Raw genomic sequence first — 17,810 nt, 5'->3', positions numbered from 1 at the left:
CATCTGCTGTACTATTGTAGGGTCTTTACTCCGCAATATAAAGTGCTTTGAGATGGCTGTTTTGTGAACTGGTGCTACATAAATAAAACTGAATAGCCGGTCACAACAGATTTGGCAACCACAGCAGAGCTAAAAAAATGGAAATGAGACTTTACCAGGAATTGACTGAATGGAGCAGAACAATATGACCTGAACACACAAAGCATCAAAGGCACTTGGGATGGGTTTGTATTTAACTATAGATATAAATATTAATGACTGCATCACTCCAAGCCACTTTAGTTTTGTTTCCATTGTGTCTCGGTTATTAATCATCAACTGATAACATAAACTGCAACACAGTATTGCATCATAATGCTTCCAAGGACAAACTTGAATGCTGTGATGGTTGTTTATGTTGAAAAAGAGGAAATGAAATACACGTTCTCCATCTTAAATACGCTCGTCATTTTTTCCAATGATTCGCTATGAAATGCTGGCATGGTTTAGCCCACCCTGAGTTTTGGCCTCCCTTCCTCTCCAAGGCTTTTGCTGGCTGTGCTCTTGCATTCCTTATTTAGCAATTTCTGTATCAATAATAGAGGTGCCTTGCTATTTCTCATCAAGAAAGCGTGATGATCTTCTCGCGTATGGTTTGGTCGTGCTTTGGACACAACTGATCCGGTTTCCACAAAGTGTTTTAGAGTGATTGGCATAATTAGACACAGAAGGAGCTCCTGTTTCCTCAGAAAAGAAAAAAAAAAGATCTTTTGAGTTTCAGTTTATTCTGATGTCGTGTTTTTTCCAGTTACAGTGCTGCTTAGTGATCGAGGTTCTGCAGTAAACGCCAAACACAGCCTTGTTTATGAAAAGTAAACCGTAGCTGCAGATTAATTAAGGCCATGGTTGCACAGACCTAGAGACCTGTCAGCAATCATCTGTCAACCACTGCTTGTGATGGAAAAATGTGTTCCATAAGTGATTGGTGGTTGCTTTAGGTTGCTGGCAGTTGCTGGCAGCATAAAATTGTTCACAGCGGCACCCTCTTTGCAACTGATTTCCACTGGCAACAGTCAGCAATCTCCAGCAACCACTCGACAACCAGTCAGGTAATCTCTGACTGGTCTCTAATTTGATTTTATCGCTCTCTGAATTATGTAAAGCTGAGAATGATTTATTTATTTTTCTTGCATCTTAATGAATGTAAAGTATCCAGAATTGTTCATTGCTACTAACTAATGTTAAGGTAAACGACAGGACATCCATAGGGCAATATTCAACACTAAGTCTACTGTAAAACAGGAGTGTGGGAATTTACTTTGCTGTGGCCTTTCTTGTGGTCAGTCCACACACTGAAGGATCCCTGCATCAGCAGCTTCCCCAGTTCACTCAGATTTCCCTGCAAACATTAAAAAAAAAACAGTCAGATCTGAGAAACACATTTTCTTTTTCTGTCATAACTATTTGCAGTAGTAAATGTTTTAATACAGCTTCAGTTCGGTTATGGCCCAAAAAGTTGGCAACAAAAGCTCAGTATCTAAACATACTTTTTGTATGAACAGTACAACACTTCCATGTGTTAACAATGATCTGAATGCACATGCTGGCACTGGTAAGATACCCCCAGTGATATGTAACCCCACCCACACCCAGTCAATCACCACTCATTTATGGGAAGAAGGAATTTGGATGTTTGCCAAAGCAAACATCTTTGCCCAGATATTTTGCTCAGATATCATCTATGAGAACATCTGAATATGGCAGGTCATGAAAGGTTCACATTAAATCTGCTAAAACTTGAAGAGTTTTTCTAAAGTAGGGGATAAATTATGCAAACCTGATGTGCAAAGGCTGTCGAGACTTGCCCAAGAAATCTGGTTTTACTTTATCCCTAGTTAGGTACATTCAGAAACTAAACTTTGATTTTTTTTTAGAGAGAAATAGCATAAGTAGCGTGACAAGAACCAAAAGAAAAAAAAAAATCTGCTGATTAAACATATTTGATTCAGGTTTTAACACTGAATTTATGGTGTGACCAGTGACTTTTAAGATATAAGCAAAAGACATTGTTTGTTGTTCTTTTGATGGGAATAAATGGTTTACATGATACTGGCTTTAATCACAAAAACATGTAGTACTGCATAACTAAATAGATCCATCTTATGATTTACATGTTTTTCCAGGTTTCTTGAACTACGCTCTTGGTGAGGATGAAAAGTCTTCTAAATGGCATAGCAAGCCAAAAACATAGGAAAGAACTTTTAGAAAAAGTCCACCATCCAGATTCTGCAACACTTGTTTCAGTGTTTCATGTTTATCAATAGGCTCTATGTCAAAGAGGATTCACTTTTTGCTCATTAAAATAAGCAAACACTTTCCATTAGATTACTTTTTCACATGACTGTACCACAAGGGGAAGGTGACAAGTTATAGTAATCTGATTGCTCTAAACTGAAGAAAGTCAAGTCAGTTGACACCACTAGATGAATTTCAAGCTGAGTAACGAGAGTGGAATAACAGCCTTCTAACTCAAGTTCATTTTCACAGTGTAAATCATTCAGAACTTTAATGATGATGATGATGATGAGTATGATGCATACTGTACACTGACCTCAAAGCCAGTGATTGCTATCTGGTGCATGGAGTCATTGACAGACTTAATGATGTCCAGCATGGTGGCTAAAGCCTCCTCCAACTCAGCCATCCCCTCACCGTTACTGCATTTTAACATCTCCTGTTAGACGGGAAAGTGGTTTAGAAAGATCAAAGGCACAAAATACAAACAAAGACCAAAGAAAGAAGAACAGAGGAGCAAATAAACCTTGTGTCAATCCTGAATTAGGATCTTAGTTAATGACAATTTCCCTATCTTTAGGACCGCCTTCTTTTGTCAGTCCATATCAGAAATATAACCCTACTGTCTAACAGTGACGTGGAAAAAAATCACATGCATTTATTATTGTTATCATTATTATCATTATTATTATTATTATTGTTGTTGTTGTTGTTGTTGTTGTTGTTGTTGTTGTTGTTGTTGTTTATAGGGTCGATTCTTGTATCTCCCTATTATCAGGATATCCCAATGGCCTGTGAAAAAGCCATCAGATTACTTGAAATGCTGCAACAGTACCACATTGCTTACGTTAAACATGGCTAATATTTCACTCAACTTTTGTTTGAGAAAATGGTAAACTTCTTGCCATAACAATAAAAGTTCATATCCATACTATACAAGCCAATCTGAAATTATGTGCATTATGATTTGGGTTATGTGAATAGTATAATTATTTGGACTGAATTGACTGGATATCAATATTTCTAAAGTCCCAAAGAGGAGGAGAGGAGAAAGGGAGGAGAGAAGATACAGGTGAAAGGCAGAATTAATAATAAACACAGACCGAGATAACAGGGCTATCACGTTGTGGATATCAGCTCATTTTCCAGGAGCAGTTTCTCTAGTATTGAATAAACCATCACTCTGGTTGTGTTACAGGTTTCTTTTTCTTTATTTATTTCCTATTCTCACCAAGAATTGACTCAATGGGAAATTGTTTTATTTCCTTACTTAAAATACATGAAATCAATGACTTAGCAAGCTTCAGTGGTGATGAAGGTTTTTCTTTGGTTTGGGCTAAAATGTAAAAGTGACTGATAAAAGGTTTTTCATATTCTTGCTTCAAATACTTGGTAGTTTCATTATGTTTAAATTAAATTATTCATGGTAAATAGAGACTGGATATCCACTAGAAGCATGATAACTAGCCTAATAAATACAAAGAATAACACACCTTCAGCATGAGTTGGTATTTGGTGATCCTCTGGACAGGCTTCAGCAGGTAGGCATCCAGAGACAGTTTGTGATCCAGCTTCTTCTGGCATTCCTGTTCTCACAAACCAAATTTTGTTGATCAAGAAGTGGCACATGAAGCCTCATCGAACTCTAACCTGTTACAGCTGCATTGTGAGGTCACCAAACAGAACAGCAACATTGTAGGTGCTGTGTTTTAAAGTCTTTCTCAGAGGCCAATAGCATGAAGCAGTACTTGGGATTCAGTGAGACAACTTCAGGGTTAAGCCTGGTTTTTTAACAGAGTTCTAAAGTTAGCTACCATCTCAGCTTAGGTTAAGAAGAAGTTGTAGAAATCAGCTAACAGTTGTAGTCAACGGAAATTGTGTGTGTGTGTGTGTGTGTGTGTGTGTGTGTGTGTGTGTGTGTGTGTGTGTGTGTGTGTGTGAGTGGGTGGGTGTGTGTACCTGTTTAGACATCTCTGTGGGGACCAAAAATTTGAAGTTTACTATACTAATGGGGACCAAAATCCCAGTTCCCAAAAGTTTGAAGACATTTTTCAGACTCAAAATGTGGTTTTAGTGTCAGGGTTACAATTAGGTTATGATTAGGTTTAGGGTAAGGATTAGGGTTAGGCATTCATTTTTGATGGTTAGGGTTAGGATAAGCCGCTAGGGAAAACATTATGTCAATGAGATGTCCCCACAAGGACATGAATACACACACGTGTGTGTGTGTGTGTGTGTGTGTGTGTGTGTGTGTGTGTTACCTGAAAAAACAGGCTGTCTCCACACTGCCTCCAGAGGATTTCAGAGCGTGGTTTATTCTGACAATACTTTTCATACACCTGAAGCTCTTCTTTCTGAGAACACAAAGACATGTTTAAGTGAAAAGAGGGAAGGCTATCTGGTTTCTCAGTTTCTGTTCAGTTCAATCTTTAGTTTCAAAAGTTTGCCACCTTTCTATGAATACATATGTATATTAAAGGAACCCTCTAAGATGTGAATCGAGGTTACAAATTTGTTGTGCAAAAATAGAGTAAACATCTTTGTAATTTCCCATGTTATCTGAATAAAAACAACCATACAACAATACAAAGTATTGGACTTTAAAACCTGCAGAAAAAGGTTCCAACTAAAAAACTAGACTTGATCAAGAGATCTATGATAAATGGCTCACCTGAAGTCTCTGTGTATTCATACTTTTAGAACTTCAAATCTGTAAGTTAAAGACTTGGTTCTTCCCCGACTTGGGAAATTAGATTATGTGTGCAGTAACATCTCACTATTATGTAAATAGCTTTTTAACATAAAAACTTACAGCTTTGTGTGTTTTCTGAAGTCTCTGTTAATGGATTTCACACAAACCGAAGACAATACAATGAGTATGTCAATGCTACGCCTTAACAAATTCTATTCATAGTATCAGATCTCCCTGTTTCAAAGAATGGAAGGTCAGGTTTTACCTGTCTAACAGTAACTAGATGACAAAAGATTATGGCTGTTGATTAACTATCGTTGCTCTATATTGTTGTTGACAGTCCATGAGTAGATGCCAATCATCTGTGACAAAAATCTGCTTCTCCTTACGTTCTCATGCCCAGTGAAGTGTGAATTTGCACCAGTAAACAGACTGCTTGTTTGCCTGTTAGCCCGCAGACCTTTAATGAAGATCTCATTACTCTTTTTCTGCCTATTTTTGAAGAATTCTCAAGTCTTGACCTTTCACTTCTTTTTAAAAAAAATGGCAACTCCATGTCATGTCTCAGCCTTAAAGACAGGGTAAATGTGAGTAAACTCCAAGTTTTCAACCTGAGGTCCTGGCAAGGAATTTAGTTTCCAGACACCTGATTCTGGAGGGTGTCGATTCTCAGTTTCACCTGCAAAACCTGAAAGGTTTCATTAGTTCCTGTTCTCAGACCCTATGTGTACCTTTTCTCATATTTCAAAGCAGGATTTGGTTCACTGGGCCGAGGAGCTGATACTTGGAAACTGGAACAAATGTTTGCTCTGTCAATGTGCGAATCGTCACACATTAACAGTTCCTAAAGACAAATCAATGCAATGCCAAAAAAGTAACAGGGATTGATTTTAACTTTAAAAAGAGCTCATTTTTTTGGGTGGGTTGGCTGGACATTTTTTTTTTCATGTTAAAGAACAACAATATATGTAATTTGCGAAGGACTTTCCAAATGTTGCCAGTGAGAGACATATTTATTCAATTATATTATTAGTTTCTCAGATATGGCAGGAAAAGTATTCAAGTGTCCCTGGTGTGGGTTCATTTAAAGTAAGAGCAAAATGTATCATGTTATTCCTTGTACTGTTAAAAATACACTGTTATATGCCATGGAGAAAAAAGTAACCACTAACATAAAGGAAGTACTAATATAAACCCTTTCACCAGTACTTGCGGGTATTTCCAAATACCCACTCTTTTCAGAAAACAGGTTCCGACCAGCTCTGGTTTCTCTGCACAGTTCTCCAGCTCCATGAGAAATGTCCTGCAGAAAATACATGAAAACAAAGTAAGAAAACAATACACATTGCAGCCCAATTACTTAAAACTAATTAGGTGTATGCAAATTACATAATCTTTAGGTCTAGTTACTTTAGCCATTTAATTAGATCTGTTGTGATCTGTTAAGAGATGTCTTACTGCCATTGAATTCATGAAATAGCAAAATCTCTCAGCATTTGATATGTTTTCTGTTTTCTACTGTCAGTAAAAAACGTTTATGAGATTTGCAAATCATTGCATTCTGTTTTTAAATACATTTTACACAGCTTCCAAGGTTTTGATAGTTAAATAAATACACAGAGATACATATAATGATATGAACCAAACATGATTGGCCTAACACGAAGCTATGGGGAGATTCAGAAATATCTGTTGTATTCAGTCCACACATCTACTGGACAGGAAAAGGGATTTTCGTGTGTGTGTGTGTGTGTGTGTGTGTGTGTGTGTGTGTGTGTGTGTGTGTGTGTGTGTGTATATATATATAACTCAAACTTGAAATATAAATACTTAAAATATCAATGTGAACTGTGAACTCAAACAGCTGTAGAATGTGAAAGGAAGAACACTTATAGAGATTTATCACCTTACTGTGTAGTTTGTGTGCAGTGCATGCTTTGACTTTCTTGACAAACTTCCTGTTAGTCCAGGTTTTTAGAAATTCATTAGGGAGAGCTTCCAGTTTAAAATTACTGGATTACATGAGTGCAACTGGTATATCATTAAGTAGAACAAACTGACAGCTATTTGAATGATGCACATTTGGCATCATCAAGTGAAAATATGTTTCTCCAGGTAAAACCTACTTTAAAAGAATGCACATTACCAGTCACCTGGTTATCCTGTAAAAAGAGGAGTTGTTCATATATCACAGTTTTCTGTGATATATCTTTGCTGACATCAGTGTTTCCAAGATATAGTCGTGTATATGTCAAGGCCAATGGCAAAATAAAGTATATTCCACCTACTTGTTGTGAAATTCATATATCTCCGGCAGGTTTCCAAACAGCACATCTCTTTTGTTCTCCAGTGATGGTGGGATGAGGTGGCTAAGCTCTGAGTTATTCAGCTCTGCAAAATAGCCCTGGGAATCAGGGTGAGAGGGAGGGTCAAAAAATCAAAGAATAAAAAAACAACAGCAAAATGTAAAAATCAGTCAGTCTGACTTCAGAGACATTAGCATAAAAAGAACAAATACACTAAAAAAATACTGTTCTTTTTTTTTACCACAGCATTGTACAGGGGTGTAGTCACTTCTGCTTGCTTTGCTTACATTTTCTTTGCGCTACTTTTGCACAGTGGCAGGAAACTGAGAGAATGCCAGTCTAGATCCAATGTGCATGAAAACAGTAGGTAAACTGGGTCTACCTGGAATGATCCTTTAACAGTTAAAGAACTTTTTAAAATTCTATAACAATTCTGAGAGATGATAAGAAGATTTTAAGGACTCTTTACTGTAGTAGCTTTGTTCTCAAGATGTAAAACAGGTGCAATTCCCAGTAAGCAGTTCAGGACGGCAGCTTTTTGGATGCAAATAAGCCACAACCATGTAAAACAGATACAAAACTCTTAGTCACTTGACATACTATACCTCCATGATGCTTTGCAGCTCCTCAACATACAGCCTTTCTGTTTCAATTAGTTCAGTCATGATATGCCTGCAGGCAGAAAAAAAACATTTTTTTCTTATCACACCTGACTAAACTAAAAAATAAGCACAGGGAGTCACTTGTGTTCACCATTCTTCACATGTATTGTATGTATTTGCTTCCTGCTATCGAATCCTTGTGTTTTGTGGAAATACGAATTGCAGTCTGATGTTGATGCACTGAGTGAATTGCTATAAAATTAGTTATAGGTAGCCATTGTGGGCAGAGGGTAGATTTTTATTTAACTACATGATTTCTTGACAGTCCTTGGAATGTTTATGTCTACTCTCCTACATGTCCATGTGTGTTGCATTTTAAAGATTGATCTGAAGTAAGTATTACTAACAAGAGACACTGAGGAATCCATGATAGTTGCCCATCCAAAACATGTCCACTCTATGCCAAGTGGTATGAAGAAACTCACAGACTTATCTGTCCTGTCATTGGTCTCGATTTATAGATGTGTCCTGCAACAGCACAGGCCTCAGCAAAAGCCCTCAGACTGTAACTGAAGCACTTTCTATAACTTCGTTATATCTAAGAATGTGTAGGAGCACAATGGGCTAGTCTTGTCTGCTAATTACCTGAATGTGTATGAATCCTATCTTACAACTTGCTCACAAGATAAGTACTGACTCTGCTTTGTGCAATTTTACACATGACTTATCCTCCCCCTGACATGCATAATTAAGTTGTTTACAGCTGAAAGAGCTATGGAAGGACATGCCTGAGGGTCCAAGAAAAAAAATTACATAAACATAAAATTAGTTTGGTTCAATTTGTGTTGTCTATTTGGAAATAATACATTTACAGTCTTTGTGTCATTTAAAACCTACTACTACTACCACCATCTATCCTCCTCCCACTTCAGATCACACACTCCCACCCCTCAGGCTCTCTTTGTCGCACTGAAGCTTCCAGGGCAAACGGTGCACACACGTATAGCCACCGTCTGCTGAACAGTTCAAGAAAATCCGAAAGGAAGAAGACAGCAGAAAAAGCTGATGAAGAGAAATAAATCATTGAAAAACAAGAAACACAAAATCAGTTGGAAAGCGTGAAGAAGATAAAGTTCGTTGGGTATGTGGATTCTTGCCTGAGTGATCTGGTAAGTCAGGAACACGGTGTGTATGTGTGGTTGCTTGCTGATTGGTGTCTAAGTAACTGAAGTGTGCAATAGCATAAAGTTTCAAGGATACAGGTGTCAGGTTGTAAGAGAGGTGGAGAAAGTACAACAAAGCTCAATTTGTAAAGTAAATACAGGCAAATACTACTAGAACTCAAAACACCACGGAAAAAGTGTACAAATTGTGCTGTACTGTACAATTTACAGTAAACATCACCTAGAATACTGATATCTGTAAACATATAATAGCTTTAAATTGGTATCAAAATTAAAATGTAATAAATAAGTAAAGATATTTTTTTTAGATTTCTCATGACACCAGTCACAGAAGCATCTACTTCCACAACTTTTGGGATTTGGCTTTGCTATATGTTCAGCAGGTCAGCTGTGTGAAGTCAAAAATTTATCAAAAGTAAGAATGTGGACTCATTTCCCCCTTCGTTTCTACATAACTGCAAGGATGATGATCCCAGAAGAGGCAGGCAATCATAACTTATCGACACTGTTCTAGCTTTATGCACTTATTTAATTCTGAAAGTAAAAACAAAATTTCAATTTTAGGTGTCATTCCTTTAATGATGGGCCTCAGTTCAAAAAGAAAATCAAAAAAAATTGGACCTGTTATGGTCTACAATATGACACATCCCCTGGATCATATAGGTTTGATGCGGCCCAAACCTATATGAAACAAGGCCAGCCATTTGCTTTATTTTGTTTGTCCTTGTGCACCTTCAAACACAAGCACACCTTCATTCATCTGTAAAACTGCATGTCAGTTGGAGCATTCATGTTTTTATAAAATATGATATACCAGATGTTGGGTGACTTAGGTTTGTACATGCCTTGCAGTCTATAGGGTTTCGTGATCAATTTAATGACATACTAAACTGTGTACCACTGTGCACTGGCCTGTTACAGATGCAGTCTGTACTCCTGTTTCCTCTATTGCTGTAAATCATTTGCTTAAATTCAAAATGCCTCATTTACAAGGCCAGCAGTGTTTGTGAGAAATAGTCAAACACATTTGGTAAATGGACTGATTCTTATATAGCGCTTTTCTACTCTCCCAGAGTACTCAAAGCGCTCTATACAACATATTGCATTCACCCAATCACACCCATTCATACAAGCACTTTATCTGTACTTAGTGCTTTTTCTAACTACATTCACACACATTCATACTCCGATGGATGCATCGGAGAGCAATTTGGGGTTAGTATCTTGCCCAAGGATACTTGACATGCAGACTGGAGGAGCCAAGGATCGAACCACCAACCTTCCGATTAATAGGTGACCTGCTCTACCTCCTGAGCTACAGCCACCCCACCCCATTTATGAACAGTAGTCTACAGACATCTTCACAGAACACAGTGACGCTTGACTTTTGAGAAAAGTTAAAGATGTGACCATCAGTATGTACAAAGATACTGAGTCATTATTAAAATTTGTGCAGTAAAGACTCCAGTTCTTGTTCCTGTAATTCTAGCAGGTTGACAAAATTGCATTCCCCAGCACAAAAAAAGGTAATGGGAGAAAACCCTCTCAATGACTTGGTGTCAAACAGCAACACCAGAGCATTAATATCTACTGATATCTAGAATTATGGCATCTATAAATATCTAAAAACTTTCAGAACGGAAGTTGAGGGAGACTTGCATTACTATTATAGCTGTTATGGTTAAAATCCCTAGCCCTTTTCTTCTTGAAAATGAACATGAAAGATATGCTAGCAATGGAAATAAGATCCAACATGGGCCGCAAACTGTTTTTACTTTTTGAGATAAGATTATCTGTTGATAAAAGTTTGCCTGTTGAACTATTTATTGGAATATTTTAAAGCAGTGAGGACTTCAGTTAGCATTTAATATTATCTGACCTTTTCCAAATTTGAGGGTCATTCTAGAGATATGGTTTCATTTTATATGTTCAGGTTTATCCCGTATTTGAAATTTTTCTGAGTTAACATTTTAAATGTCTAGTTATTTCCTGCAGCGCCATTTTAATTTATGAAAATGCACAAATTACTGCTTGATGAGGCCTCATGTACAAAGGTATTAGATAATATCACGGTACATTGTTGTCACAAGACCATAGGATGTCAACACTTCAGTTTTCTCATCCTGACTGAATAAGGTAAAAATATGTTGCTGTGAAAATATGTGTTTAGACTGTTGTGTAGCAACATTCACAGACGTCAGCAGCTTCACTGCTGAGGGCCCGTGTTGGACTAAACCCCCTTTATTATAGGTCTTTGTGCTGGTTCTGCAATTACATTCACAGTGTTACTTGGAGAGTGAATCAGTTAGGCAGTGTGGTTAACAAGCTATTTATTATATACACTGACAATTCTTGTGTATTTACATGGGAAAATCTGATTGTGCAAAGCCAGATAAAATATAGTGAAAAATATCTCTGACCCTTCACTACCTCTGAAATTTTGACCAGCAATAATAGAAATCACATAAATATAAGAATGAGAGAACGAGAGCAAGGGGGAGGATGCCGTTTATGGTTGCTTTATGAGCAGCCATGTGCAATTGAGGTCATTAATAAACCAGTCAGTTGTGTTCAGTTAATTTGTGATAAGAATCATCTTAACACCAGCTGACTTTGACTATTTAACACTGTAGTTTATTTTACCGAGTTGTACACTAGCTGGTATGCTACAACTAGGGCACTGCATGAAGCTACTGATGTGACGTCTTAGATAGTTATTTCTGAACTTGTGCAATGACAAACATCCTTTTTTAGAACTGCACCGTTGTTACATTTGACAAAAAAATCCAAGTATTACTGAAATACTATTAGCGCAATCAAGTACAATCAATTCAGTCAAATCAGTTGGCAAAAAGCACTTTGTCTCTGAGTGGACAACTTTAACCAAGTTGAATTAAGAAAAAAACTGGAAAGTGCCATTCCTACTGTTTTTACTCCATTTGCCAATAAGTTATCATTCCGGGGGGTTGGCTGAATCCAGTTTTCAGTTATAAACAGTATGTTTGCATAATGACTGAAATGAGTTCCGTTGCCTAACAATGAGCGGTGAGGTCAGTTTCTTGATCATTATCATGCAAATTAACATGATTGATATCCATGAGCGTTATTCACAACGGTTTGCAGAAGCGCTACGAAAGCATCAACCACTGCAGACGTACTCCCATGCAGTCCAACATCCCAATGCATTTCTGGATGTGGCTGTTATATCCGTCTGATTGGTATCCCAATTGGTTGACAAGTGGGCGATAGCCCACCGTGAAAAAAAACATTCACGATTACAAAACACAATTTGAAAACCAAAGATAGTGACTGTAGTGCACACTTCATAGTTTTTAACACTATGTTTCACTTTGTTTCTCATTGTATGTTATAACTTCACATGCCTTACATGCTGGCTTATGGTCCAACAACTGAAAGTAGAGGGGCCAAGAAACTAGTTGTACCAGATACGACGTATGCTGCCTGCATCAACAACACAGCCTTCTTCCCACTGAACCATAAATTCCCATTAAGTGTATGGCAAAACACAGAAGAGCTACCTGGTCAGACCAGAACTCTGACCCACTTCAGTCTTTTACTTTCTCTTTCAGTGATGAGAAAGTGTGCACATTTTGGAAAGGAACCATCATTTAACAGTGGAGTCAACAAGGCCATAGATGTACCCCCTCAGGGGGAGGGGTACATCTATCACAATTTTACAATGCAGTGATTTCAGCTATTCCCCAATTCAGCAAAAAGTTCACATGTGTAAAAGCCATACGCTCACGCCCTCTTCGCAAACAAATCCAAAATAAATATAGAAAACAATAGATGAGTAGCTGTATAAGAACGTGTGCAAAATCCACGTGGTGGTGACGCCTAACCCTTTTCTGAAAGACGCACAACTAAGGAGAAGTAAACCGTGAACATGAGGGAACCACCATTTAGGTCACCGTGAGAGTCAGTTCGAGCCCAAATGTTAAAGCTGGAATCTTTGTAACTCGGTGAGCACTCAATGTCTAAGTGAGAATCTGCTGTTCTGCTCGTGTGTGTGTGTGTGTGTGTGTGTGTGTGTGTGTGTGTGTGTGTGTGTGTGTGTGTGTGTGTGTGTGTGTTTTTCTTTCTCACCATCGAGCTGAGTGATCCGGTTCCTAATTGCCAGCTGAGTGATCCGGTTAGGCTGCAAGTTTCCAAGCAGGTGGAGCGGCTGCGTGTACTACAGCTCATGATACTTTACTTTAGAGCTGCGTTTTTACCTGTGTCCGTTAAATAATATTGTCTATGCATAATACTTGAAAAATGTTGTTTTCAGTTTTTCATAAAGTCCAAACATATCCTGAGTTGCAGATCTTCCATATGTGCACATGTTTACATTGCCTTTTATTGGGAATATCGAAACTATGGTATATTTTATGCAAAAAACAATAATGAATACAACTTTACAATTAAACCGATTTTGACTATTGGACTGCCAAGGAACTGCAAGGGTACTCTGCATAATTTTACTATCAAACAGAATATATTCACATATAAAGTTTTATCTTAGTCTTGTTTTTCTCTTTTTTTCAGGTGTCATGTGGCCTGAGGACATTCAGACATTAAAGTAAATGGAGAAGTCGTGGGAGGGCAGTTGAACTAACTGGAAATTTTGAGTAGACAAAAGAGAAGTAGCACGTTAAACTTTTTGGAAGTGATAGTTGACATAGCTTGAACCAATACCGGTTGGTTACAGCTTGCAACCAAAGAAGCAGAACTTTTTCTTTACACAGGAGAGAGATATCAGTAACAGAGCAACCACACTGGACTTTAGATCATGAGGAAAGGAACCAGTTTGAAGGACAAGTGAAAGAAAGAAAGGAAAGAGGATGAAGAGAATATTATTAGATGGGGCATATATTGTTTGTGTTCAGCTGAAATAAGCAGTAGTCAAGATGTTTGTGAACTTCCGTCGAATCCACAAGTGCCAGTGTTTGCAACTGCTGACCACAGGTGTTTTGCTTTGTATGTTGATGGTTTACTGGGAAGAGCTAGACCATCATGTGGTCAGCCACGTGAGATCCTTCACCTACCGGTACATGATCAATAGCTACGATTTTCTCAATTCTTCTTTTGCTATCAACTCCAATCATCATTACAGAAAAGGTGGTTCTAACAGGGTATTTGGAGGATTTGTGAACTATTCATACCTCATCAACCACCCAGAGAAATGCAAAGGTGAAAACGGGAAGAGTTCAAATGATGTTTTTCTGCTGTTATTTGTAAAATCGTCACCAGAGAACTTTGAGCGGCGCCAAGCCATCAGGGACACATGGGGAAACGAGAGCTTTGTTTGGGCAGAACTGGGGGTGAATATGAGGTTGGTGTTCGCCATCGGCACTCATCCGTATGTCGAACAGAGATATAAGGTCCAAACTGCGCTGCTGAAGGAGGACAAGGTCTATGGAGATCTGATCCAGCAGAACTTTGTAGACACATTTTACAACCTGACTACCAAACTGATCCTGCAGTTCCACTGGAGACACATGTATTGCCCTCAGGCACGCTTCGTCATGTCTGGGGATGATGACATCTTTGTCCATATGCCTAATTTGGTAAAGTATTTACAGGATATTCTCAGGAGCCAATCAGGAGCTAAAGACCTATGGGTGGGGCATGTCCACAGGGGATCTCCTCCAGTTCGCTATAAATACAGCAAATACCACATTCCCTATGATCTGTATCCCTGGCCATCCTACCCAGACTACACTGCTGGAGCAGGGTATGTGGTTTCAGGGGATGTAGCTGCTAAAATTTACCAGGCGACTCTGCTGCTGAACTCCTCTATGTACATTGATGATGTCTTTATGGGAATCTGTGCCAAGGCCATGGGGGTCTCTCCCCAGGAGCATGTTTACTTTTCAGGGGAGGGCAAGGCTCCTTACCACACCTGCATTTATGACCACATGATCACATCACACGATCATATCTCTGACGTGCGCTCACTGTGGCGGTCAGCAACAGAATCTAGAGAGAACAGCAGCACCAGAGGAATAATAGGTAACCTTTATTGCACAGCAGTGAGAGTGATGCTGCTATGTCTGCCACATTATCAGAACACTTACTCCTGTAGTGCTGCTTTTACATGAATACTCATTATGGGTCTCAAAGACTGTTATAAACAATATTACCTAACAGCACTAGTCTGACATATTTCACCTTTTGCTGTTGTGTGCTATCTTGTAATGAAATAAAAGCAGATCTATTAAGAAAATAAATGCATTCAAAATTAATGTCCAGATGCATCAGGCTTCACTGATGTGCAGCTTCCATTTACATGCAGGGTTTCTGTCTCTGTATAAAGTGTATAAAGATGAGCGGTTTACAGTAGTCAGCTGCTAAATAGGTTTATATATGTACATATATGAATTATTTAAATAATTAAATTTATTAAGGGAAAAGATGTTTTGTTACTTTTTGAAATCTTTTATCCTACTTTGTTAGATTCCATTTAAGTGATTTCTTGATTCCAGTTGTAATTAGGCCTGGGTGTGATTAGTGCAACTGAGCTCAGCTTTCCAAAACATGTGATTAATTGCAATTCACATAGGGCCGTTAATGTCCCTTAATAAATAAAACCATCATTAAAAAACACACACACATTTTTTATTTACTCAAGGTATCTTTGTCTAATATTAAATATTAAAATGTATTTGATGATGTGAAACATGTAAGTGTGACAAATATGCCAAAAAAGGAATTTGGGAAGGGGCAACATACTTTGACACAGGACTGAATATATACACATATACATATTTCTTTCATTCATATTTTGGATTTATGCGTTCCCTTAATTTTTTTTATGTTACCTTCTCCAGTAGTTTAGTAAAGCACTTATCAACGAAATAACTTTTCCTTTTGTCTACTCCATATATTAGTGGTAGCAAACATCAAAATTGTTGATTCAAGTAGTCTTGGATTATTCTTCTGTGTTGGGGCAATTGCTTGTTTTGCTTTTAAATTATTTATAGATAAGACAAGGGTATCAGGATAACTCTGAAATTTAAAGCCCGACATATTAACGATGCAGCTGCCAAGTGAGAGGAAACTGGACCAACTTGATTTTTGTTGGAAAACATTGTTTTTTTGTGATGCTGTGATTATAACTTTGATGCATATGTATAATTATTCACTGTCATAGAGCCAATCAAATGTTTTACACACTAGGGTCTGCCAGATTGTGCTAAATTATGACTAACTTGTGTAGCCTGCATTTTCAGTGTAAGCCACGTCAGGACTTCTGCTAAGCTATATTTTTGCCTTCTTAACCGCATTCCTTCTTTCACTCTTAATAACTTCATTTCACTCACCTGACCTCCTGCATATTGTTAAACTGTGTATTCTATAAAATATGCTCTAGTGAAACTGTAATGTCTAAAGATTAAGTTAGTTTAATTTATTGATCACTCTGTTTAGTTTAGTCAGCTAAACTCGTGAAGCTTTTCATGTGTAACTGTCAGAAGCCAAAATAAATAGCCAATCCATAATGTGTTTAAATTTTGGACAGATTTATGAGCAAGGCTCTGATTTTTGAATAGCAATTACCTCATTTTCTTTCTGATGTTATTTTCGATTTACAAGTGTGGTTAAAATGATTTACCTGTTGAAATGTTTACTTGTGGTTCAATCTGCAGGTTTCACAATATCTCAAAATCTACAGATTGCATAGTTTTATGGTGTCTTAAAGCTGTTCAGACACGTTTAGATAGTTAAGCAACACCTTAACAAAACATCCATCCAACCATTTTTTAAGCCCTTATGCAATTTATAGTTGCTGTACTTATTCCTGCTATCAATACCATGATCTATCACAGGGCTACCAAAGCCAAACATTTACCTACAATCTCTCAATGCCTTTTTTGTATGTGGAGTAAGTCTATTTGATTACATGCACACTGAAAAATGAAGCTAAGATGGTACATAAATAGAGTGACGTCTAAGTGTCCGCTCCGAGCATTAGTCTTTGACACCTCAGGAGTGAGATTGAAAAACAGTCTGCAGTAAACCTGTTTCCGATATACTGACCCCAAACTGACTTTTCTGTGCAGAGTACATTATTCCAAAGTGCCTAGTCTTTACTTGTGCATTCAATGCCAAACCTTTGACATGAATTTTGGACAACAAAGGGTGTTTTAGTTTAAGTTATTTCTGGTTGGAATTACACATTGATGATTCTAATCCCAGCCAAAAATTATGAAACTTGTCATTATAATTTCATGGATTTCATAGTGTGATAAAAGGAGAGAAGCCATTTTTTCTATGAGACTGTTCTAGCTTATTTATTTAAATTCTGAAAGTGAATGCTGTTGTAATTTTTGTGTGACATTTCTGTGAATGTATCAACTTTGTTAACAGAATTTTTGTTTTAATAAAAAAAAACATTAGTTTAGAATCAGTTTCACATAGGATCTACTTATTGTTTTACTTGAATCTCAATATTGTATCTACTCAAGAAATTAAATAAAATCCAACACCAACAAGACATGAATGTGGACCTTTAACATCCCATTACCTGCTCTTTCTTATTTGACACGTGTTTGTCTTGCTGTATAAAAGTTTAAGTTTACTTATCTATTGCCTAAAGAAGGAAAGTTTAAGCTAAATATTAGTTATACACACAGGGACAACTATTCTTCACATCAGTTAGGGTTATTACCACTAGTTTGTTTACAAGTAAATCGATGTTTCAAGAGGTCAGGACACATATTGGATTCAGAAATGAAATTTTTAAAGATTG

The 17,810-nt window shown here is 37.5% G+C and overlaps 2 protein-coding genes across 12 annotated transcripts in view; one reads left to right on the top strand and one right to left on the bottom strand.

Moving 5' to 3' along the window:
* Positions 1 to 17,810, bottom strand: part of mcf2l2 (MCF.2 cell line derived transforming sequence-like 2) — a 96,423-nt gene that overhangs the window by 37,520 nt on the left and 41,093 nt on the right. For all 10 annotated transcript variants that reach the window (XR_003216320.1, XM_025902846.1, XM_025902842.1 and 7 more), the window contains 7 exons: positions 7,878 to 7,944; positions 7,255 to 7,370; positions 6,200 to 6,269; positions 4,536 to 4,628; positions 3,768 to 3,860; positions 2,591 to 2,713; positions 1,298 to 1,378 (listed from right to left, as the gene is read on the bottom strand). Coding sequence is in view for 9 of the 10 variants with exons in the window: in XM_025902846.1 (XP_025758631.1) it covers positions 1,298 to 1,378; positions 2,591 to 2,713; positions 3,768 to 3,860; positions 4,536 to 4,628; positions 6,200 to 6,269; positions 7,255 to 7,370; positions 7,878 to 7,944 (643 nt within the window). In the remaining variant the exon portion in view is untranslated. The remainder of the gene's footprint in view (positions 1 to 1,297; positions 1,379 to 2,590; positions 2,714 to 3,767; positions 3,861 to 4,535; positions 4,629 to 6,199; positions 6,270 to 7,254; positions 7,371 to 7,877; positions 7,945 to 17,810) is intronic.
* b3gnt5a (UDP-GlcNAc:betaGal beta-1,3-N-acetylglucosaminyltransferase 5a) lies at positions 7,951 to 17,555 on the top strand. Of its 2 annotated transcripts, none has more exons than XM_005451112.3 (2): positions 7,951 to 9,043; positions 13,607 to 17,555. In XM_005451112.3, the coding sequence occupies exon 2, from the start codon at positions 13,969 to 13,971 to the stop codon at positions 15,160 to 15,162; it is 1,194 nt and encodes a 397-aa protein (XP_005451169.1). In that variant the 5' UTR covers positions 7,951 to 9,043; positions 13,607 to 13,968; the 3' UTR covers positions 15,163 to 17,555. The 2 variants fall into 2 exon arrangements, with proteins under 2 accessions (XP_005451169.1, XP_013126222.1); XM_013270768.3 differs by lacking the exon at positions 7,951 to 9,043 and adding an exon at positions 10,302 to 13,041.

Source organism: Oreochromis niloticus, linkage group LG23, assembly GCF_001858045.2.
Source record: "Oreochromis niloticus isolate F11D_XX linkage group LG23, O_niloticus_UMD_NMBU, whole genome shotgun sequence".
Taxonomy (NCBI): Eukaryota; Metazoa; Chordata; class Actinopteri; order Cichliformes; family Cichlidae; genus Oreochromis; species Oreochromis niloticus.
Note: the sequence above shows the minus strand (reverse complement) of the source record. Positions and strands in the feature narration are given on the sequence as shown.

Bases quoted from the DNA above. Each gene is read 5' to 3' on its own strand.
- b3gnt5a (XM_005451112.3), top strand. From the start codon at position 13,969: ATGTTTGTGAACTTCCGTCGAATCCACAAGTGCCAGTGTTTGCAACTG.